The sequence below is a fragment of the Acomys russatus genome, chromosome X (assembly GCF_903995435.1).
Source record: "Acomys russatus chromosome X, mAcoRus1.1, whole genome shotgun sequence".
Lineage (NCBI taxonomy): Eukaryota > Metazoa > Chordata > Mammalia > Rodentia > Muridae > Acomys > Acomys russatus.
In genome coordinates, this window is record NC_067169.1 from 106,834,648 (window position 1) to 106,858,806 (window position 24,159).

At 39.2% G+C, this 24,159-nt stretch overlaps 1 protein-coding gene across 2 annotated transcripts in view; it reads left to right on the forward strand.

Moving 5' to 3' along the window:
• Positions 1–20,427, forward strand: part of Hprt1 (hypoxanthine phosphoribosyltransferase 1) — a 31,919-nt gene extending 11,492 nt beyond the window's left edge. The window contains exons 3-9 of one of the 2 annotated variants that reach the window (XM_051141251.1): positions 153–336; positions 6,916–6,981; positions 12,311–12,328; positions 14,813–14,895; positions 19,091–19,137; positions 19,315–19,391; positions 20,064–20,427. In XM_051141251.1, the coding sequence (XP_050997208.1) occupies positions 153–336; positions 6,916–6,981; positions 12,311–12,328; positions 14,813–14,895; positions 19,091–19,137; positions 19,315–19,391; positions 20,064–20,111 (523 nt within the window). In that variant the 3' untranslated portion in view covers positions 20,112–20,427. The remainder of the gene's footprint in view (positions 1–152; positions 337–6,915; positions 6,982–12,310; positions 12,329–14,812; positions 14,896–19,090; positions 19,138–19,314; positions 19,392–20,063) is intronic. The other variant, XM_051141252.1, reaches the window with a different exon arrangement.
• The last annotated feature ends 3,732 nt before the right edge of the window (positions 20,428–24,159 follow it).

Here is a 24,159-nt window from a genome sequence, read left to right on the forward strand (position 1 = left end):
CTGGTTGTCCTAGAACTCACCCTGTAGACCAGACTGGCCTCAAACTCACTGCGATCCACCTGCCTCTGCCTCCCTGAGTGCTGGAGTTAAAGGTGTGCACCACCACACCTGTCTCAGAGTCTTCTTTTTAATTCCTGGTTTTATTTCTGCAGGACTGAAAGACTTGCTCGAGATGTCATGAAAGAGATGGGAGGCCATCACATTGTGGCCCTTTGTGTGCTCAAGGGGGGCTATAAATTCTTTGCTGACCTGCTGGATTACATTAAATCGCTGAATAGAAATAGTGATAGATCCATCCCTATGACTGTAGATTTTATCAGACTGAAGAGCTACTGTGTAAGTATAATTAATTTATAATTTTTCTAAATATAGGACAATTCTAGCTTTGTCTATTTTCTTTGAAGTTCTGCAAATTATACTACATAATCATCTCACTTGGTTATAGTGGAATTACTATTATGTCTGTATATTTATTTTTCTGTGTTGGGAGTAGAACCCAAGGCCTAGGTACTCTAAAACTGAATTATCCCAGCTAAGGTTTTTTAAAATTTTAGTTTGAGACCTCTTTTTACTAACTTGCTCAGACTATCCTTGAACTCATTAAAACATAGGCTGGTCTGGAATTCCAACCATCTTGCCTCAGCTTCTGGAGTAGCCCGGATTACAGGCAGGTGCTACCACTTCTGGCCATGATCATATTGTTACTATTATTAATTCATTGATACTTTCCTTCATAACACAGAATATTAACCACTGTAGTTCATGACCAACATAAAAGTGAATTATATTTACTTTTGCATGGTTTTTCTGTTGTCTTATTTTGCTCTGGATTTCGATTTGTTTTCCAATAACTGCTAGTCCTCAAACAGTCTGGTTGTAGTCTCCAAATGTTCTGGGAGTACATGCATGCATCACCACACCTGGCTGGGTTTTGGTATTTTTCTTTTTTTCCAGACAGGGGTTATGTGTAGTCTTGGCTGTCCTGGACTTGATTTGTAGACCAGGCTGGCCTTGAACTCACAGCAATCCACCTGCCTCTACCTCCTGAGTGCTGGGATTAAAGGCATGCACCACCACGCCTGCCTGTTTTGGTATTTTTCAAAAAACTCTTATGAATTGCTGTTTAGTGGAGCTTGAGAGATGGCTCAGCAGTCATGAGCACTTGTATAAGCCCGAGATTTGATTATTAGCACACCAAAGATGACTCAGAACTATCTGTAGCTCTAGTTCCAGAGGATCTGATAGACTAGCCTCCAGAGCTATTGCCTGTATGTGGTACACATATGTACATTTAGACAAAGCTACATGTAAAATAAACATATATCAGTCTTAAGAGAATTATGGGACTGGTGAGATGGCTCAGTAGTCAAAAGCACTGGCTGCTCTTCTAGAGGACACAGGTTCAATTCCTAGCACCCACATGGTAGCTTACAATGGTTGTAACTCCAGACCAGAAGGGATCTGATGCTCTCTTCTGGACCTTGAGGGAACCAGGCACTCATATGGCACACAACAAACATGTAGCAGAAACACCCATGCACATGCGAGGCAGGACGTAGTGGTGCACGCCTTTAATCCCAGCACTTGGGAGGCGGAGGCAGGTGGATTGCTCCCTTTTTTTCCCTCTGTCCCTCCCTCCCTCCCTTCTTCCCTCCACCCTTTCTCTCTCTTCTCTCTGTAGTTGTGGCTGTCCTGGAACTCACTATGTAGATAGACCAGGCTGGCCTTGAACTCAGAGATCCTCCTGTGTCTGCCTCCCAAGTGCTTGGATTAAAGATGTTCACCTCCAGAAAGTTATAGAGAAATTAAAGTCATTCCACATTCTACTTCTCAAAAGAAGATTAGCTTTTATTTTATGTTTATGATTGTCTTGTTTGCATGTATATATGTGTACCATGTGAATGCCTTATGTCTATAGAGGCCAGAAGATGATATGGGATCCCCTAGAACTGGAGTTTCAGATGTTTGTGAGTTACCATGTGGGTGCCGAGACCTTAACCTGTGTACTCTGGAGGGACAGTACATACTTTTAACTATTGAGCCATCTCTCTAGCTCTTGTTACCATTTTTTCTTTTGAATATTTAAAGAGTATGCACATAGTGCTATAGTTTACATAACCAGTGTTAGTCCAGATGTTATTTAACTACCTAGGTGAAAAAGAACCTGGGGTTTCAAAATATCTATTTTGTTAAATGAAAGAGTCTACTAATTTAAAAAAAAAAAAAAAAAAAAATATATATATATATATATATATATATATATATACACATATAGTGTGTGTGTGTGTGTGTGTTTCTAAGAAAATACCCTTAGTTATAGCTGTATGGTGCCATGAATTATAATGTTTTCAGAGGTAATAAAGTGTGAATGTGCATCTTTTTGAAGTTGTTGGGTTTTTTTGTGTTTGTTTGTTTTGTTGTTGTTTTTGAGACAGGATTTCTCTGTGTAGCCTTGGCTGTCTTGCAACTCACTCTGTAGACCAGGCTGGCTTCAGTCATAGAGATGTACCTGCCTCTGCCTCCCAAGTGCTGGGATTAAAGGTGTGCACCACTTGGTGAGTGTGCATCTTAAAACAATGAAATATAGTGTTATATATTTGGTGACATTTTTTTGTTTCCAGTGCTCTGTAACTTTCAGGAAAATGAAACATCTGATAAGTGCACAAACATGTTTTTTCTATTTTGAGGTTTATTTCAATTTTATAAATTTCTACTAAAATATTTGAAGAAAAATGAGACCTTGAGAGAAAGGATTGGGTTGTTTTTTTTTTTTTTTTTTTTTTTAATCCAGACAGGGTTTCTCTGTGTAGTCCTGGCTGTCCTGGACTAACTTTGTAGACCAGGCTGGCCTCGAACTCTTAGCGATTTGCCTGCCTCTGCCTCCCAAGTGCTGGGATTAAAGGCTTGCGCCACCACTGCCCAGCTGAAAGGATTGTTAATAAATAGTATTTTGAGTTTTATTTTTTATTTTGTTTTGTTTTTAAGTTTTTCAAGACAGATTTCTCTGTGTAGCTTTGGCTGTCCTGGACTCACTTTTTTTTTTTTTTTTTTTTTTTTTTTCAAGACAGGGTTTCTCTGTGCAGCCTTGACTGTCCTGGACTTGCTTTGTAGACCAGGCTGGTTTCGAACTCACAGCGATGCCCTTGCCTCTGCCTCCCAAGTGCTGAGAATACAGGTGTGCGCCACCATGCTTGGCACTGAGTTTTATTTTTTAATTCACAAGTATTTTGAGTGTTGAATGAATTCAAGGCCTCAAGTATGCTAAGCTGGAACTCTGGCTGCTAGAGATGTTCAGAAATCCTATTGATGGAGAAATAGGAAGAAACCTTTCCTGTCACCCCCATTTTCCCATCAGAACTCTTAACAGGTAGATAAAGTAGAAGCAAACACTAAGCCTGTGTTTATAGACCCCAGAACTTTGGGGGAGGGAAATTATACATATATATATATATATATGTATATGTGTATATACATATATATGTGTGTATATGTATGTATATATACATATATATATATAGAGAGAATATGAATGTTTTGCATGCATACATGCCTATGCACCTCATATATGCCTTAAGTCCACATAGGCCAGAATAGGGTGTCTGATCCCCTAGAATTGGAGTTAGAGATAATTGATAACTGTCATATGGGTGCTGAGGAAAGGAGAAGAGAGTAGAGCAAATCTGGAGAGGACTGTCATTTGATTCAATTCAGTCATGTCTCCATAGAGCTTACTATAATAATTAAAGATGAGGCCTCTGAGAGGCTCTAAGTTAAGGGGTACAGTGAGATTTGTGTTCTAAACAGAAAGGTTGCTATAAGTTTTCTGGCCAGTCAAGTTAGGTAATTAATTCATGGATAACATTTGCAAACAAACTTACATAACAACTATTAAATGAACTTTTAAAAAAATTAGCTTCCATTTAAAAGGAGGCTGTTTCCTTGAAAAAAGCTTCAGGGGCTGGAGAGATGGCTCAGAGGTTAAGAGCACTGGCTGCTCTTCCAGAGGTCCCGAGTTCAATTCCCAGCAACCACATGACAATCTATAATGAGATCTGGTGCCCTCTTCCGGCTTGCAGGCACATCTGCGGGCAGAATACTGTACAAATAATAAATAAATCTTTTTAAAATCAGTATTAAAATAAAGAAAAAGAAAAAAGCTTCAGGAAAACATAAGCTAAAATATTGAGGTTCAAAAAAGATACAGTGAGGTTAATGGGACTGGAAATGTAAACAGTCTTAGAGTGCCAGTATGCTTTGGAGTTCTGTTGCCTCAGACCCTATTGCCATAGCCTTTAGATCACAGCTCCATTATTTTTGCCTTTCCTTTGAAAAAAGAAATAATTGGTGTTGGACTGTAATACCACATTTCTACAGGAGATGTCAGTATTTACCAAGGTTTGTTACTACTGTATAGCACTCATCTTAATTCTTTCTTAACTAGTTTCAGGTTTTGTACGGTTCTTTGTCTTTGTGTCACCAATCAGGTCTGTTTGTTTGAAGTTCAGGGTTTTAGGCTAGACTGATATAAGAAATAATATGCAAAAATTAAATTGAAAAGCCAAATATTTAGTTTACAGCGTGAACTAGTAGTATGTTTTTATTTCTTTTGTTCTTCTCTCCCCAACTCCCCCTTACACACACACTAGGTAAACATTCTACCAACTAAGCTATCATTATTTTAAAAATATTTTTGAGATAGGGTCTTGTTAGGTAACCCACAGTGATTTCAGACTCTCAATCCTGCCTCAGCCTCCATAGTGATGTGATTACAGGTATGTGTCATGAATATCTGTCTCAACATACTTTAAATACAGAATAAAAATAGTTTTATAGGTAGCATATTAGTCTGCTACTTGGTGTTATTAATTAGTATTGATCTAGATAAGTATATATTGTGTGATTCTTTTAATAGTTCCATAGTATTACTGTTACATATATTAACTTTATTAATGTAGGTAATTCCCTGTTAAGAGACATGTTGATTTCTTTTGATGAATAACTGGTATAGTGAACATCCTTTTTTTTTTTGAGACAGAGTTTCTGTGTATAGTCTTTGGTGTCCTAGACTCGCCTGCCTCTGGCTGAGTGCTGGGATTACAGGCCAGCTGTGAACATCCTTGAATGTTCCTTTGCATGTTTGTGATTTTTATGTGTGTGTGTGACATTGATTCTTGGAAATGGGATTGTTAGAACACAATGGTTTGCATGTTCATAATTTTAATAGACATTGCTGTAGTGTTTTTCAAAAGAAGTCATGCTGATTTCTGTAATCTTAACGAGCAACTTGAGTATTTCTTTTCCCTCAATGTATTACCAGGCTTAAGTTCTATAAATGTGGCGTGGACTTCTATAAATTGTCTATTTGTGTTCTCCATTTTCTAGTAGTTCTTCTTAAAAAGATTTGTTTATCTTTAAGTGTATGCATGAATGTCAACATGTATGTATGGGCACCATGTGCATGCCTAATGCATTGAGGCCAGAAGAGGGGATTGGGTCTCCTGAAACTGGAGTTACAGGCAATTGTGAGCCACCGTGTGGGTGCTGGGAACTGAGCCCAGGTCCTTTGCTCTTAACTGCTGAGCTAGCTCTCCAGTCCCATCTGGTGGGTTCTTATTTTGAATAGAAATGTGCATTAGGAATATTGGTTACAGGTCTTTTCAGTTGGGGTTTATGACTAATTTTTTGCCCTTTCTAAGAATGAGGGTAAAAAATATATTCCTAACCGGGCATGGTGGCGCACGCCTTTAATCCCAGCACTCGGGAGGCAGAGGCAGGCGGATCGCTGTGAGTTCAAGGCCAGCCTGGTCTACAAAGTGAGTCCAGGATGGCCAAAGCTACACAGAGAAACCCTGTCTCAAAAAACCAAAAAAAAAAAAAAAAAATATATATATATATATATATATATATTCCTATTTTTTGTTCTAATCCATTTATAGTTTTATTTTTTTATATTTAGATTTTAATCCATCTGGAATTAATTTTTATGCATGGTATGAGGTAGGGACCATGCTTTATTTTCCCAAAATGGATAAGTAATTGACCAAACACCGTTTGTTGAACAATTCATCTTTTAATTACTGACTCAAAGTGCCATCTTTGTCATATACTAAATTGCCATACATTTTTGGGTCTGTTTCTGGATTTTACTTGGTTCCTTGAACTTTTTGTCAGTCACTGTGCTGGTGCTATACCAAGGTAATTGTTGTAGTTTATGGTGTGCTTTGCTATTCTAGTAGAACAAGTCTGAGCTCTTTTAATAACCTGTTTTCAATTCAGCTTCTGTCTTGATTCCAGCACATCCAAATTATAGTTATACCTACCAACTATAGTGAGTGTTAATAACCCTACTTTAAAACCTATGTAAAGGTTTCTGCTGATTTCTCTGAGAGCAGAAAGTGAGAACTTAAGTAGTATGTATTGACAGACTAGTAATCAGACTTGGTTTCTCAGATAGTTCTGAAGATGACCTGGATATGGGCATATGCAGGATATTTTAGGGGGCATGTTCTTAGGGTTGGATGTGACACAGCCCAGCTTCTACAACTTGTGTGACTCACAGGAATGGTACAGGGCCAGAAGCAGACACCTGCCATGCTAATAAATTGTCCTTTGTGTTTGGGAAGTACCTGATTAGTGATGCGTAGCTATAATATGCCCACTTTGAAATGAATGTACCTGATTTTTAAAAAATCTTCAGAGCATCAAATACTAGTAATGACCAATTAGGATTTTTAATTTTTACTAATCTCTATGTGAAATTTACCTAGTCATTCATTTCTATCACTTATATAATTTAGAATATCATAGTGTTGTGACCATTAAATAGCTAACTTCTTAAATCCTATAGCCTACATCTAATAATTTGAGAAGCTTGTCTGTACACAAGAATATGCATATAAATGTTTTTTTTCCTAGAATGATCAGTCAACAGGGGACATAAAAGTTATTGGTGGAGATGATCTCTCAACTTTAACTGGAAAGGTATGTATCTTGAAGAGGAAGGAAATAAAAATTTTATAGCAAGAATCAATTAGGTGTTTTGTTTTGTTTTTGAGACGGGGTCTCTATGTGTTAGCCCTGGCTGTCCTGGACTCACTTTGTAGACCAGGCTGGCCTTGAACTCACAGCAATCTGCCTGCCTCTGCCTCCCCAGTGCTGGGATTAAAGGTGTGTGCCGCCATGCCCGGCACAAGAATCAATTAGTAACTGCACTTTCAGTCACTCACTCAGATGTACTTTATTAGTAAAAATAAGCAAGCACCATTTAACTCTTAGAAGTACCTGATATAGGGCTGGAGAGATGGCTCAGCGGTTAAGAGCACTGACTATTCTTCCAGAGGTCCTGAGTTCAATTCCCAGCAACCACATGGTGGCTCCCAACCATCTATAATGTGATCTGATGCCCTCTTCTGGCCTGCAGGTGTACATGTAGGCAAGGCACTGTACATAATAAATGAGTAAATCTTTAAAAGAAAAGAAGTACCTGATAGAGTTTAATATTATCTCCTGGACTGTATAGCCAAATGACAGCGGAATCTAACACTAGCCCTTAAAAGACTCACGCCTTTAAACCCAACACTCTGGAGGCAGAGGCAGGTAAACCGCTGTGAGTTCAAGGCCAGCCTGGTCTACAGAGTAAGTCTCGGATAGCCAAGGCTACACAGAGAAACCCTATCTCGAAGGAAAAAAAACCTAAAAGGCCATATTGCTAACTACTGCTTTCTATAATACCTTGTTGAAAATCTAATTTGGGACCTTCAGAAGATACAAATGGGAGAGGGAGGCAGTAATTCTTAATAGATTCACATGTAGTTTCATTTTAAGATTTGTGTGTGTGTGTGTGTGTGTGCCAGTATGCAAGTCTGTGTGCACACAGAGGCCAGAAGAGAGTGTTAGATTTGTCAGAGCTGAAGTTACAGGAATCTACAGGATACACTGCTTGTTACATGAGTGCTGGGATATTTTATTTTATTTGGTTTTTCAAGACAGGGTTTCTTTGTGTAGCCTTGAGTGTCTTGGACTCCCTTTGTAGACCAGGCTGACCTCAAACTCACAGCGATCCACTTGCCTCTGCTTCCCAAGTGCTGGAGTTAAAGACATGTGCCACCTCACCACCCCAGATGAGTGGTGGGATCTTAAATTCCAGACTTTAGGGTTGTGCAGAAAGCATTCTTTTTGTTTGCTTATTTTTTGAGTCAGGGTTTCTTTGTGTAGTCCTGGCTGTCCTGGACTCACTTTGTAGACCAGACTGGCCTGGAATTCACAGAGACCTGCTAGCCTCTGCCTCCTGAGTGCTGGGATTAAAGGCATGTGCCACCATGCCCATCATTTTTTGTTTTTTTAAAGACAGGGTTTCTCTGTGTAGACCCGGCACCTAGATTCCCTTTGTAGACCAAGCTGACCTTGAACTGACAGAGACCCACCTACTTCTGCCTCTCTAGTGCTGGGATTAAAGATGTGTGCCACCACCACTGAGCCATTGCTCAACCTCAACTTATTATCTCTAGAAAGGTAGACACTGTATTGTGACTGTGAGTTGTGGAATCTGACAGTGTTGATCAAAACCTTGGATAGGTATTTCCTAACACTATGACATTGGGGAGGATATTTAACCCTCCATGCCTCAGAGGTAGGTAGAGCTAAGGAGGTAGTGGTTGCTACTTTAAAGTTAAGAGGATTAAGTGATATAATATTGGTAGAGCTCTTATAGCAGTTGCTGGTAAATAAATACGGCCAATAAGTTCAAATATACTACTATGAGAGAAATCTGTAGTTTTCTTGCTTTATTCTGGTACTTTTTGTTAGGTTTTGTTTTTGTTTTTTTCGAGACAGGGTTTCTCTGTAACAGCTCTGGCTGTCCTGGACTCACGTTGCATACCAGGCTGTCCTCGAACTCACAAGATCTGCCTACCTTTGCCTCCTGAGTTTTAGGATTAAAGGTCGTACCACCATGCCCAGTTTTCTCTCTCTCTCTCTCTCTCTCTCTCTCTCTGTGTGTCTCTTTCTCTGTGTCTCTGTCTCTCTGTCTTTCTCTCTGTGTGTGTGTGTGTGTGTGTGTGTGTTTGTGTGTCTCAGTGTCTCAGAGGACAACTTACAGGAGTGAGTGTTTTCCTTCTACCATATCAGTTCAGGGGATTGTGTTCACATCATCAGGCTGGGCACCAACTGCCTTTACCCTCTGAGACATCTCACTAGCACTTGTTTTGGGTTATTTTGCTTTTTTGAGACACGGTTTCACTTTGTAGTCTACATCATCCTTAAATATCTCATATGTAAGCTAGGTTGGCCTTGAAGTCATGGTGGTCCTCCTGACTCAGCCTCCCAAATGCTAAGGTTGCAAACATGAGCCACTATATTAGACCTTATGTTTTCTGAGCTGCTAGTTATTGTTTAACTGTAGACACTGTGCATATGTAAGTGTATTAATCTGGTAAATTTTGCAGTAATCTGGTCAGGGAAGTTATATTTCCATTTTGCATATAAGGAAATTAAGCAATATGCTTACATTTTCAAAAACTACATGGGCTTATGAGATGAAAACTGTGTCACAATCTTAAAGTTACACAGCTAGGAAATGAAGAGCTTGAATGCAGACACCAAAGCTCTTTCTTTCCTTTAGCTTTTAGATTTTAGTGCTCACTAGTTACTTTGCTGAAAATCTGTAGGGGAACTTTAACATAAAACACTTGTGAAATTCTGTAGCTCTGTATCAGGATCATGCCAAACTAATGTTGCCATCAGCAGCGTTTAGAAACTTCACAGAAGAACTTGTAATCTGTAGGTTCGTTCTTCCTCCTGTCCATTTGGTGTACAACTGCCAGACCTCTTCCTCATTCAGCATGCTTTGTCCATATTTAGAAGCTATTTGAAACCTGCACTTCTATAATCAGTTTTTGGTGCTGGAAGGGGCCTAGCTTTCAAGGCCGTCTATGATTTAGTTTGACCTTGTCTTTTTCTTCTAATAGCTCTGACCTACCACACAGCTCTGTGATCTTAAACAGATTTCTGCTTCTAAAATAGCTTTCTATGCAGTCACAGTAGATTCCATTTATTGAGGAAAAGAATCAAGGAATAAAAATAAAGCAAAGTTAAATCTTTTTTTTTTTCGAGACAGAGTTTCTCTCTGTAGTCCTGGACTCACTCTGTAGACCAGGCTGGCCTTGAACTCACAGAGATCCGCCTGCCTCTGCCTCCCAAGTGCTGGGATTAAAGGTGTGCGCCACCGCCTGGCTGCAAAGTTAAATCTCGGTGATGAGTTTGTGGGTTCATTTGAAACATTTTCTTTTCCTTTGTGGGAATTTTTTTTTTTTTCCAAGACAAGGTTTTTCTTGTAGTCCTGGCTGACCTGGACTCTCTTTGTAGACCATACTGGCTTTCAACTCAGCCTGCCTCTGTCTTCTTTACATTTATTTTCTGTTTCATTGGGACAGCCAAGACTATACAGAGAAACCTTGCCTAGAAAAAAAATAATAGCCGGGTGTGGTGGCATATGCCTTTAATCTCAGCACTTGGAAGGCAGAGGCAGGCAAATCACTGAGTTCGAGGCCAGCCTGGTCTACAAAGTGAGTCCAGGATGGCCAAGGTTACACAGAGAAACCCTGTCTTGAAAAACAAAAAACAGAAAAAATGTAAAGAATTAGAACATATACTTAGGATTCAACCATGGTTATTTAGTGTTAGATACAAGATTAGAATTCAGTCATTCAGTTTCTGTCACAGAAACTCATGCTGCTTACCAGTGTATACTTTTATAATATTGAAGCAGCTATTACTGCTGCTGTGAGCCACTTATTGATGTTATCTTTCAGATGTTCAAGGTAGGGGACAACATGTTGTGAAAACTGTATACTGGATAAGGAAACAATTACTGATTTATGAGTTAACTATAAATTTAGTTTTGCTAAAGATTTACATTGTAGTATCTTATGTTTATTATTTCATGTAGTTCTCACAGCTGCCCTGTAAATGTCTTAGTCCAGTGTCAGTGTTTCTTACACTATACAAGGAGTCATTTGAGCTACATTACTCTTTTTCCTCAGTATATTTATATATTTTCAGTTTACTTAGAATTTATATTGACCTCATAATAAAGACATTTTGTTATTAATTTGTTCTGTACTCTGTACCTTTAGATTATCCCTTATTGTTGCTGTTTGAGACAGGGTTTCTCTCTGCAGCCTTGGCTGTTCTAGACTCGCCTTGTAGACCAGGCTGGCCTCAAACGAACTCACAGAGATTTGCTTGCCTCTGCCTTCCTGAGTGCTGGGATTAAAGGTGAGTGAGTGGAGGAACCAGGCATGATAAATCACAACTGTAACCTTAGCATTCAGTAGATTGAAGCAGTAATGTTGTTGCCAGTTTGAGGACAGCTTTGGCTACATGAGTTCTAGGCCAGCCTGGGCTACAGAGTAAATGAAGAGTGGGTGGTTTCCTTCCTTCCTTCCTTCCTTCCTTCTTTCTTTCCTTCCTTCCTTCCTTCCTTCCTTCCTTCCTTCCTTCCTTCTTTCTTTCATTTTTCCAGACAGGGTTTCTCTGTGTAGCCCTGGCTGTCCTGAACTACCTTTGTAGACCAGGCTGGCCTCGAACTCAAATTGATCTGCCTGCCTCTGCCTCCCAAGCACTGGGATTAAAGATGTGTGCCACCATGCCCTGCCCAGAGTGGGTTGTTAATCCCAGCACTTGGGAGGCAGAGGTAGACGGATCTTTGAGTTTGAGGCCAGTGTGGTCTACAAAGCACGTCCAGGCCTACAGAGAAACCCTGTCTCGAAAAACAAAAACAAAAAGAAAGAAAAGAGTGGTGAATGGTTTAGGGTTTATGGTGGAAGGAAGTATTGGCATTTTTCTTTAGTACAGTTCCCCCAAATATGTGCACAACCATACTAGTTTAGCTTATAGGAAAATAAAACTTTAATTGAATTCTCTGTTACATTAAGTATGTTTTTTGGAGCTGTACAGATTACAGTTCTTGGAATATTAGAGTCAAGATATATAAAAGGCCAGCTGGTTCCAGTTTCTTAGTTTACATATGGAACACTGGGATCCAGAGAAATTTCAACAAGTTGCATAAGATTTTGCATTAAGAATTGAAAGCTTTTTATAAAAAATGAACATATGGGTCAGATATTCTTTATGAAAGATTTAATATTAAGGAATTCTGTGTTCTAATAGCTTACTTTTTCAAGCAGGATTCAGTATAATAAAGTACTTCTAAGCAAGAGTTTGGGTAATTTCTTAGAGTTATATGGTTTCAATGATAATTTGAAATACTATCTTACTTCGTGTACTAATTTGCATTTCTTTTTTTTTCTAGAATGTCTTGATTGTTGAAGTAAGTTCTGCATTTACTTTTAATATACTGTTTACAATTTTCCAACTTAGTGTGTATCATAATAAAGATAAGCCAGAGGGAGTTGTGTTTTCTAACACTAAGAAGCCAGGTACAGTAGGGCATGCCTGGGATCCCAGACACTCAGTAGGCTCATGAATTCCATCTAAGTCAGCCTGGGCTACATAGTGAGTTCAAAGCTAGAGAGAGCCCTTGTTTTAAAAAGAAAACAAAACTCTCTGTGAGTTTGAGGCGAGCCTAGTCTACAGAGCGAGTTCCAGGACAACCATAGCTACACAGAGTAACTCTGTCTCAAAACCAGAAAAACAACACACACACAAAAAGTGTTTCCTAAATGTTATATTTTGCTGCACATGAAATAAGTTATACACTTCCTCTTTTGTTTTTGTTTTTAAACTTGCTGTGACTATATAGAGGGGTATATGTTTGTATGATTTATTTAGTGTCTTAAATTTTATTTTTATATGAGTATCAAATATTTTGGCTGTCCTGGACTCGCTTTGTAGACCTGGCTGGCCTCGAACTCACAGAGATCTGCCTGTCTCCAACTTTCCTTTCAGTACTTTTTCATTTATCACTGTTTAACAACATGCACATATACACATGTGCGCACACACACTCTTTCTTTTTTGTCTGTAGTCTCCCTAGTTCATATCTGTCTGCCTTACTGAACTCTGTACACCTATAAACCAAAGATTGTGATTATCCTCCTACCTTGACTCTATTCCTCATTTCTTCAGTATACATTTCCCAGTGTTGTTCTAGTTAATTTATCAGTATGGCCTAATAATGTTTACTATTAGGCCTATAATCATTATTACAACAGTATTTCCTAACCAGCTAGCAATCAATCAAGACACAGACACCTGTTATATTTTAAAATATCCTGAGTTAACCTGGGGCAGGGCAGATATTAATCCCCTAAACTACTTTCCACAGTGAGGCAGGTACAGGATACCTGTCCCAATTCCATGCCATCTGCTTCATACAATTTCTATCAAGCTACCTCCCATCCATAATCCCAAATACTTGGTAATGTTCTTCATCTGGGCCAAATCCTCCATCCACACCGGCCATGTGCTTCCCCACCTAACCCAGGGTGAAGCCTTCTTCCTCTACTCCTCCAGTTGCTCTCCTCCCAAGATTCTCTCTGTCTCCCCAAGCCCTGGAACCCTAGCCACCCCCATCCCATTTGCCCTGGCCAGGTGTGATGGCCTTTATTGGTCAAACAGGTTAGGCTCTTAGGCAAAGTACAAGTGGGGCAGAGACAGCAAGCAGTAATTAGCATCAAAATAAATCAGACCAACCTCGAGCAACACAGTGTGGCTTCAGAATACACATCAACCTCATTCTCGATTATCTTTTATTTTCTCTATACATTTCACATTACTATTTTTCTGTCACTATTTTCTGCCCCTAGTTACTTATTTCTTCCTTCCTTTCTTTTTCTTTCTTTCTTTCTTTCTTTTTTTGTTTTTTCGAAACAGGGTTTCTCTGTGTAGCCCTGGCTGTCCTGGACTCCCTTTGTAGATCAGGCTGGCCTCGAACTCACAGAGATCCGCCTGCCTCTGCCTCTCGATTGCTGGGATTAAAGGTGTGCGCCACCATGCCCGGCTGCTTATTCCTTTTTAAAATCTGTTTCCTTTTTGCTCTTTGTAATATTTATTTTTGTGCCTTGTTTTGTGTGTCTGAATGTGCAAGTATGCATGCCTGTGCACAAGAACAGAGGCCAGGAGAGGATGTGCACCTTCTTCTATTGCGCTATCTATTCAGGCTCTCTCCCTGAATGTGAGGCTCACATTTTCTTATGTAGGCTGGAAACCAGCAACCCCCCCCCCCCCACACACACACACACAATCCTCTGCCTCTTGCCTTCTCAGACCTGGCTTGCAGGTGGGAACAGATGCCTGGTTTTGTGTTAGTGCTGAAATACAAACTCTATCTAGTATATATAACGGCTGCGCTACCTCTCCAGCCCTTATTTTGTTTCTGGTTTTTTTGTTTGTTTTTTAACAAAAACCACTTTTCTTTGTTTTTATGTTTGGTGCAGGGGATCAAACCCAGAGCATGCTAAATAAGTGTTCTACCACTAGGCTTACCCTCAGCACTTTGCTTTAAGTTTTTGTTTTTTTGTTTTGAGAAAGATAAACAGCCCAGGCTAGACTCCTAACTACATCTACCTGCCTGTACCTCCCAAGTTAAGTGCTGGGATTACAGGCATTTTCCATCATCCACCTCCCTTCTTTCCATCAAGCTATCTGGAGGTTAGATATATGTATATGTGTGTGTGTGTGTATTAGAAGAGGCAGGGGGATCACTGTGAGTTCAAGGCCAACCAGGCCAACAAAGTGAGTCCAGGACAGCCAGGGCTACACAGTGAAAACCAATCTAAAAAAGCACAACAAAACAAAAATCACGCTGGCTTTATTTACCATTTACCACTAAATGTCTGTTTTCTTTTTAAAGGATATTATTGACACTGGTAGAACAATGCAGACTTTGCTTTCCATGGTCAAGCAGTACAGCCCCAAGATGGTTAAGGTTGCAAGGTATGTATGACATTTTGAAGTAGAGTTTTTTTTCATTTTGAGCATTAAGTGATTATTTCTTTGTAAAGAGAAATGCTTTCAGCTCTCACTTTATCTTTAAAGAGTAATGTAATTTTTTTTTCTGAGACAGGGTTTCTCTGTGTAACAGCCTTGGCTGTCCTAGATTTGTAGACCAGGCTGGCCTTGAACTCACAGTGGATCCACCTGCTTCTGCCTCCCAGAGCACTGTGACCAAAGGTCTGCTGGTAATGTAATCTTAAAACTCAGACAGTAAGCCAGGCGTGGTGGCACACGCCTTTAATCCCATAACTTGCACACTGTATACATAAATAAAAGTATTCTAAGAAACTATACCACAAATATGCATTTTTCCTTAGATGATTTAGCATGATTATGACATTACCACTGTAATAGGCATCAAAGTATATGGGAGAATATGCATAGGTTCTGTGCAAACATTCTTGACATTAAAAAAATAATGTATTTTATTTATGTGTGGGGTGGGAGCATGTGTCATGGTGCACACATGGAGGTCAGAGACTCAGTTCTCTCCTTCCACCACACGGATCTCAGGGATTGAATTCAGAATGCCAGACTTGGGAGCAGGTGACTTCACCCACTGAGACACCTTACCAGCCTTTCTGACATTCTTTATGAAGGACTTGAGCATCTAGGGAGCTTAGTGGTTCTGAATCTGAGGCCCTGTATATACTATGTTAGACAAGGAGTTGACTACAATGAAGGGCTTTATCAGCATACAATAAAATTACAAAGGATACTGTCTTCTGAGGTTTTTTAAAAATGTATATACTGTATAAGTTATGTGCAAGTATGTATACACGCAGGTGCACATATGCAAAGGCCAGAGCAGGATTGAATATCTTCCTTTATTGCCATTTACTCTGTTGTCTGAGACAGGGTCTTTAGCTGTGCTATAAGCTCAAACGTTTTACCCATGCAGACTGGTTGGTGGGTTTTTGGATTCCATCGTCAAGCCCAGTGCTGGGGTCACAGGCACATATAGCCATGGCCAGCTTTTTATGTGAATACTGGGAATAAAACTGAGGTGCTTGTACTTGGCAGACCAAATGCTCCTATCCACTGAGCCACCTCCCCAGTCCCTAGAGTATCTTGATACACAAGATTTTAGATACGGAACTCTCAGATACATACAGAGTTAAATAACAGTTGTTTTGCAGCATGTTATTTATATCAAACTTGCCCTGAGCAGCACAGCAGAGGATCCAGGATCCCTTTGTGAAATTGAAGCCAGTCACACAAAAGGTGGTAACAAGTGGTGGGCCCTGCATTTCCTTGATTTGAGTGGTGAATAAGGCATCCTGTTTTGTGTTATTGAAATTGTACAATGTTTGCTTGCTTTTCTTGAAGCAGTCTCACATCTTGCTATACCTGGATGTTTGGCTTTTGCTTTCATAGTTCTATGTTTATCCTTAGTTATAGTTTGATCCTACAGCAGTTGTTATCTCCACCTTATAGATGAGGATGCTAAAGTCTAGGGAATTGCCCACAGACACAGAGCCAATTAGCTATAGAAAGAAGATTTGAACACAGGGAACTTGGCTCAGTTGATGCTTCTGCTATTTTACATTGGATTTATTGTTAAAAGCAATATCATTTTTGTTTTTGTTGTTGCTATTGGCTTTTACTTTTACAATTTCATTTTTATTTTAAAATCTTTGGCTAATTTGTTATTTTTGTGTAGAGGAAGGTAAGGTCTTTTATTCATGAAGGATTAGCTGGTTCTTAACATTTTAAAGTTACACCTATTTATTGTGGCAGAATATGGGCACGTGGCATGTGCACTTGGGTGGGTCAGAGGATAGCCTAGGAGAGTTGGGTCTCTCTACCTTGTTGGTCTTAAGTCAGGGTGGAACACCACTTGGCAGTCTTGGCAGCAATAGCCTTACACACTGTGCTATCTCTACTGACCAGTTAACTTGTTTTTATAAATATCTGTAAGGTCTTTGAATCTCTATAATTTTAATAAAACATATTTCAGCAGTTCATCCTCATGGAGTTTTCTGGTAGATGGTGCAAATATACCTCAGTTTCTGTCTTACTGGAGGTGAGATAACACTCAAATACCTGGGTAATTTTTGGATGATGTAGTTGTCCTAAACAAATGTGTTTGGTCTTTCAAAAACTAAAAATTAAAAAACTCTTATTTAATAGGAACATAAGAAAGTGTGGCCACTCTAGAAAAGCAGGTTCTTTAAAAACTACACATCTAACTACCAGAAGGTCTCAGAAAGTATACTGAATGCTTATCCCTGATAAGTGAAAATATACCGGTATGTTGAGATAAAAATCTGTTTAAGTTGATAGCCAGTTATGGTAGTTCACCCCTGTGATCTCAGCACTTGGAAAGTGGGGGCAGGAAGATCACACTGAACTTGAGACAGGCAGCCTGAGCTATATAGTAAGAACCTGTCTTATAATTCTCTACTCAAATCTGTGTATGATTGTTCACATCATTTGTGGTAGCCCAGAATTAAAAGTAACGAAATTTGAATACAACTGTAGCACACCTATACAATCAAATCAGCAATATAGGAACAGCTATCAATATGCAGCAGTTGGGATGAGTATTACTGGAACTGTACCACTTATGACATTTTCAGTAGTCTGTAAACCAAGTGTTTTGCTCTTTCTGTTTAAACTGCTTATCTGGTCTCTGTTTTTGTTTTTGTTTTTGTTTTTTTTTTTTGAGACAGGGTTTCTCTGTGTAGCCTTGACTGTCCTGGACTCACTTTGTAGTCCAGGCTGGCCTTGAACCTACAGCGATCCGCCTGCCTCTGCCTCCCGAGTGCTGGGATTAAAGGCGAGCGCCACCACGCCCGGCTCTGGTCTTTTGATAAGCCTAAAATTCCCTGTTTTTTTCAAGGCTAGTAGAACATCCCCCAAAACAAATAATAGGATTCTACTTATATAATCCACTTTGAAATGACAAAATTATACAGATGAGAACAGATTAGGTGTTGCCAGGGGTTAAGGGAATACAGGAGGGAACCTTGCATGATCCAAAGTGTCTTGATTGTGGTACTGGTTAGATAAATCTATAAGTGATTAAATGGTCTGAACTGTACACAGAGATGTAAATTTGGTAAAATCTGCACAAGGTCACTTAGTTCACCAGTGCCGATGTTCTGTTTGTGATAATCTGCTGAAGAAGGACATGAGACCTCCTTTGTGTGTGATTTTTCTTTTGTGACTTACTATGCAAATAAAAATTTTGAAAGCCGTTAATTTATTTTTGGTGGTATTAGGGATGCAACTCGGGTTGTATTCGAACATGACAAGCATTCAGATAATTAACATTTAACTTTAAAATTGTATATAATTATGTAATCAAACTACATTTGCAAATTCATGATTTCTATAAATATTCAATAAAAGCAGTATAACTAAAACAACTCAAAACTATCTTTTTTTTTTCCTTTCTTTTCTTTTTTTTTTTCTTTTTTTTTTTTTTTTTTTTTTTTTTTAGCAAAACACAAATAGTTGAAAGTGTAATTAACTAGCTGGGCATGGTGGTGCACGCTTGTAATCCCAGCAATCAGGGGGCAGAGGCAGTCCTGGTCTACAAAGTGAGTCCAGGAAAGCCAGGGCTGTTACACAAAGAAACCCTGTAATTAACTAAAAAATGGAGTGGGTAGTTCAGTGGTAGAGCACATTGTTAACATGATCAAGGCTCTAGATTCAATCTCAGCACAAAAAATAAAAGTTTTTTGTTTTGTTTGTTTGTTTGTTTTTTAACACACTAGAGTTCCCATTTGTGAGCCAGTTATTAAAAGTTTGATGAAAGAGCGTTTCTTACCCACCTCCTTTACAAATTTAGGGGTTGTCTTTCAAGGATTCAGATCTAGATCCCTTATCTTTCATCTTTTCTTATTGGCACTTCCCATTCATCCTCCTCAGTAGCTTATGCTTCACTAGACATATGGGTAGTTAAAATTCTGCTCTCAGAAGCAGCTTACCAGGTTCCAGGTGGTTATCAGCCAGGCCTTGACCTTCATGTGAACTCTGAATTAGCTCTCCATTTCAGTCTTCCTATGTGTATGTTAAGCTGGCCATATTCTGAATGCAGATGATACTACTTAAGAACACTGATGTTTTCTTTTGTAATGCTCTGTTGTCTTTCCATATGTCACATGTAATTTTTTGTAATTTACAGCCTGCTGGTGAAAAGGACCACTCGAAGTGTTGGATACAGGCCAGACTGTAAGTAGATGCTCTTTGTTTGGTCAATCATTTATCCATCTTATAACTGAAAAAGTTAACTGTGAAATGGCTCAGAGCTACTTTAGAGAACATTTGTAAAGAAGGCACATTTGCAAGTTTTAAATCTGAAAGTACTATTTTCTCTATCTAAAGAATAAATTGATTCTTTATTTACAGTTGTTGGATTTGAAATTCCAGACAAGTTTGTTGTTGGATATGCCCTTGACTATAATGAGTACTTCAGGGATTTGAATGTAAGTAATGTTTTTTTTTCACACTCTCATTTTTCAAAAACCCACATAAAAATTTAGGAAAGGAAAGAATTGTTTTCTCCTTCCAGCACCTCGTAATTTGACCAGACTGATGGTTCCCATTAGTCACATAAAGCTGTAGTCAAGTACAGATGTCCTTAGAACTGGAACTTGGCCAGGCTAGGGTGACACTTCTTGCTAGCTGTAATAGTTGAACAGCTTTTATATACAATAACTGTCTCATTGTTATTTCACATGATAAATATGGTCATAAGTAAGAAATAAACAATTTTGTTTAAATCTTGTAATTGACTTTGCTTCAGATACCTGCCTCTCACTCAGGAGTCCCTCTGGTAAGTTTATGAACATGGTCCAGGAGCAGTTAGGAACACTATATGTATGGCATTATCTAATGCACAAATTTTATTTCATCTTTTTGCCACTATTTTGATACGCCTTCAATTTCCCGCTTTGCTTTTCAGAGTTACTTGGTAAGACAGAGAATAAGCAAACTAACGGAACATAGTTCTGCCTGTTTTCAAAATGTGTTCTCTTCCATTTACTAATCCAAAGTGTCTTGTTTGGTAGGAACCCAGACAGTGTAGTAGTACTCTCTAATGCTGTTCTTACCTCGTCAGACTACACTTTCTAATGTGCATTTCTTTTGTTTTATAGCATGTTTGTGTCATTAGCGAAACTGGAAAAGCCAAATACAAAGCCTAAGACAAGAGTCAAGTTGAATCTGCAAATACGAGGAGTCACATTGATGTTGCCAGTAAAATTAGCAAGTGTTCTAGTTCTGTGGCCATCTGCTTAGTAAACCTTTTTGCATGAACCTTTAAGAATTTTATGGTGTTTTTATTTTGAGAATCTCAGTTGCTGCATCCCCAAACTTTTGATTTGCACTATGAGCCTGTAGGCAGACTATCAGTTTCCTTTGGTAGATTGTCACTTACCTTATGAGTAAAACAAAGCTCTTAAATTACCACTGTTAAATAATAATACTGAGATTGTATCTGTAAGAAGCATTTAAAGAGAAGATATATTAGTTTTTTAATTGGTATTTTAATTTTTATATATTCAAGAGAGAAAGATGTGATTGAATATTGTTAATTATACCACCCTGTGTTCACAACAATCTGAAGCAGTCAGTTTCATGTCAGTAACAGCATCTAAGAGGTTTTGCTCAGTGAAATAAACATGGTTTAGCAGTGTTGGCTGTATTTTACCACTTGGATTATCAGTGAATTGTTGTCAACAGTTTGTTTTAAATGCAAATAAATAAATTCTAAAAAAAATGACTGCTTTTTGAGTTCTTCAGTGTAAAAGTCCTTAAAACTAAAACTGTCTCTTTAAAGGAACTCTACATGTCTATCATTTCTCTACAAATTAAGCCAGGTGTGGTGACACACACCTTTAATCCCAGCACTCAGAGGCAGAGGCAGGCGGATCTTGTGAGTTTGAGACCAGCCTGGTCTGGTCTACAGAATGAGTCTAGGAGTGCCAAGATAACACAGAGAAACCCTGTCTTGAAACACTTTTTTTTAAAAAAGTCGTCTTCTCTACAAATTAACTTAGTATATATTTTTCCATAGATTGATTATCTTTTCCTAAAGTTTTAGGAACTAGTTTAATTGTAATCCTGACCAAGTATTCCAAGTAATGGTTATCTGGTAGAATGGTTTGGTAGACCTAGGAAAGCTCCTACCTACTTAGGACTAAATTACGGACATTCAGTACTATTACTACACTTTTTTGTGACAGGGTTTCTTTGTGTAGTCCTGGCTGTCCTGGACTCACTTTGTAGACTAAACTGGCCTTGAACTCACAGAGATCACCTGCCTCTACCTCCAGAGTGCTGGGATTAAAGGTGTGCACCACCATGCCTGACTTTACACTTTCTTCTGTTAAAAGAACATGGCTCATTGATCAACCAGCCTATTTCTTTGCCAGTACCATGCTGGTTTTTTTTTTTTTTTAATTACTGTTGCTCTAGTACAACTTGAGATCAGGGATGAAGATTCCTCCGGAAGATCTTTTATTTTACCCAATAGTTTTAGCTATTCTGGTTTTTTTGTTTTTTCATATGAAATTGAGAATTGATCTTTCAAGGTTCTTAAAAAATTGTGTAGGTCTTTGGATAGGGATTAAATTGAATCTGTAGAAGATTGCTTTTGGTAAAATGGCCATTTTTACTATGTTGATTCTCCCAATCCATGAGCATAGGAGATCTTTTCGATTTCCTTCTTCAGAGACTTGAAGTTTTTTGCATATAAATCTTTCACTTTCTTGGTAAGGCTTACACCAAGATACTTTACATTACTCATGGCTATGGTGAAGGGTGTAGTTTCCCTAATTTCTTTCTCAGCCCATTTGTCATTTGTATACAGGAGGGTTACTGACTTTTTTGAGTTGATTTTGTATCTAGCGTCTTTGCTGAAGGTGTTTATCAGCTGTGGGAGTTCTCTGGTGAAATTTTGGGGGTCACTTATGTACACTATCATATCATCTGTGAATAGTGATACTTGGATTTACTCCTTTCCAATGTGAATCCCCTTAGGAAGGGGAGGCAGGCTATCTGGAAGAGACCTGGTAGGCTGTGGTCGTATGGTAGAGGAGGTCACCTTCTGTCAGAAGTCTAGGGGAGGGAGGGTGGGAACGGGAAGATACAAGTGAGGGGATAACAATCTGAATAAATTATATTAAAAAACATGGCTCTCAACCGGGTGTGGTGGTGCACACCTGTAATCCCAGCACAAGAAGGTAAATGGCTGTGAGTTCAAAGCCAGCCTGGTCTACAAAGTACATCGAGAACATTCAAGGTTACACAGAGAAACTCTGTCTCAAAAATTGGCTATCTCATGGATTTCTCTGAGGTTGTTTACAATCTGACCTACAGTTCGTTTTCAGAAGTGTCCTGTTGCCTTTTTCATGTAGATAAAGCTTTATTGGCCAAAGAACAATAACAAACATTGTTTTGTTTTTTGAGAGTAAGCAAAATATTTTAAACAGTCCTGTTTGCCCTCCTGTTATAGTGAGGTATGAATTAGCAACCTTGTAGCACAGTACATATTTTTATCCCTTTCAAACTTTATTTTTATTTACAGCAGTGAGGTAGGGAACTTTATTTTTTTAATTTTTAATTTTTTTTTTTTTTTGGTTCTTTTTGAGACAGGGTTTCTCTGTGTAGCCTTGGTGTCCTAGACTCACTTTGTAGACCAGGCTGGCCTCAAACTCATACACCTGCCTCTGCCTCCCGAGTGCTGGGATTAAAGGCATGTGAGCGTGCCACCACGACCGCCCCTTAAGTAAGGAGCTTTAAATAATACCAAGGACTGAGCTGGATGGTGGTGGTGCACCCCTTTAATCCCAGCACTCCGGAGGCAGAGGCAGGTGTATGAGTTCGAGGCCAGCCTGGTCTACAAATCTAGTCCAGGACAGTCAGTGCTACACAGAGAAACCTTGTCTCGAAAAACCTAATAATAATAGTAATAATAATAATACCAAGGACTTACTATAGTCAAGCTGGTGATATGGATCAGGCAGTGAAGGTTTGCTGCCATCCCTATTAACCACCCACATGGTAAAAGAAGAGAACTACAAGTTGTCCTCTCACCTTCATACACAGGCACATGTGTGCACACCCACACACTAAGCTGACAAATGTAATTAAATAAAAAAAATTGCTACAGTCCTAGAACTTCCTAGTCTAGTTTACAAAACATTTCACTTCTGTTTTCTCCTTTGTTCTTGATAGCCTGGTGGTGGTATGTGCGAATGCCGTGTCAAGAAGAACCCCTGGGTGTGGTGGCACATCTTTAATCCCAGCAGAGGCAGGCAGAGCTCTGAGTTGGAGGCCAGCCTGGTCTCCAAAAAAAGTTCCAGGATAGCCAGGGTTACACAGAGAAACCCTTGTCTTGAAAAACCAAAAAAAAAAAAAAGCCCAAAAAACAAACAACAAAAATTAATTAACTCCAGAGTCTTCTCCTTTCAAATGTCCACCTCTAGCTAACACTGCTGAGCCTGAGCCTTCTTAACTCTTTCAGTTGTGCTATAACCTCTGTTGGGTTGAGTCATGTGAGATGACTGGTTTTTTCTTTATTTTTCATTTTTTTAGACAGTTTCTCTGTGTAACAGAGCCCTGTCCTGTCCTGGACTCTCTTTGTAGACCAGGCTGGCCTCAAACCTCTGCCTCCCGAGTGCTGGGATTAAAGGCGTGGGCCACCTCTGCCCGGCTGAGATGACTTTTTGTAGATAAAAAAGCTCCCTACTTGGCTATTGGCAGCCTTTGTGTTCATTTTTTACAGTTTGCCCAACTCCCTGCATAGCAGGGAAACCACGTTTTTTGTGACAAAGTCTCTATTATGTTAGTTCTAGCTGGAGACCAGGCTGGCCTGAAACTCAGAGATCCATCTATCTCTGCTTCCCCTGTGCTTGGAAGAAAGAGGTGGGCCATCTTGTCCAGCTGACAAAAAAAAAAAAGCGCAAAAAAAAAAAAAAAAAAAAACCCTTTTATCTGTGTACTGAGGCAGGGCTCTCTTAACTCTGACTGGTTTCAAATTGCTACTTCTGCTTCTGCCTCCCAAGGATGTGGAGGATGTGAATTATAGCTGAGTTGCACCTGTCACAGTCACTGGTGTGCATTAGGTGAGTTCATCAGTGCCTAGAGAATAGGAGTTTGGGGCTGGAGAGATGGCTCAGCGGTTAAGAACACTGCTCTTCTAGAGGTCCTGAGTTCATCTCCTGGCAGCCACTGGTGGTGGCTCACAAC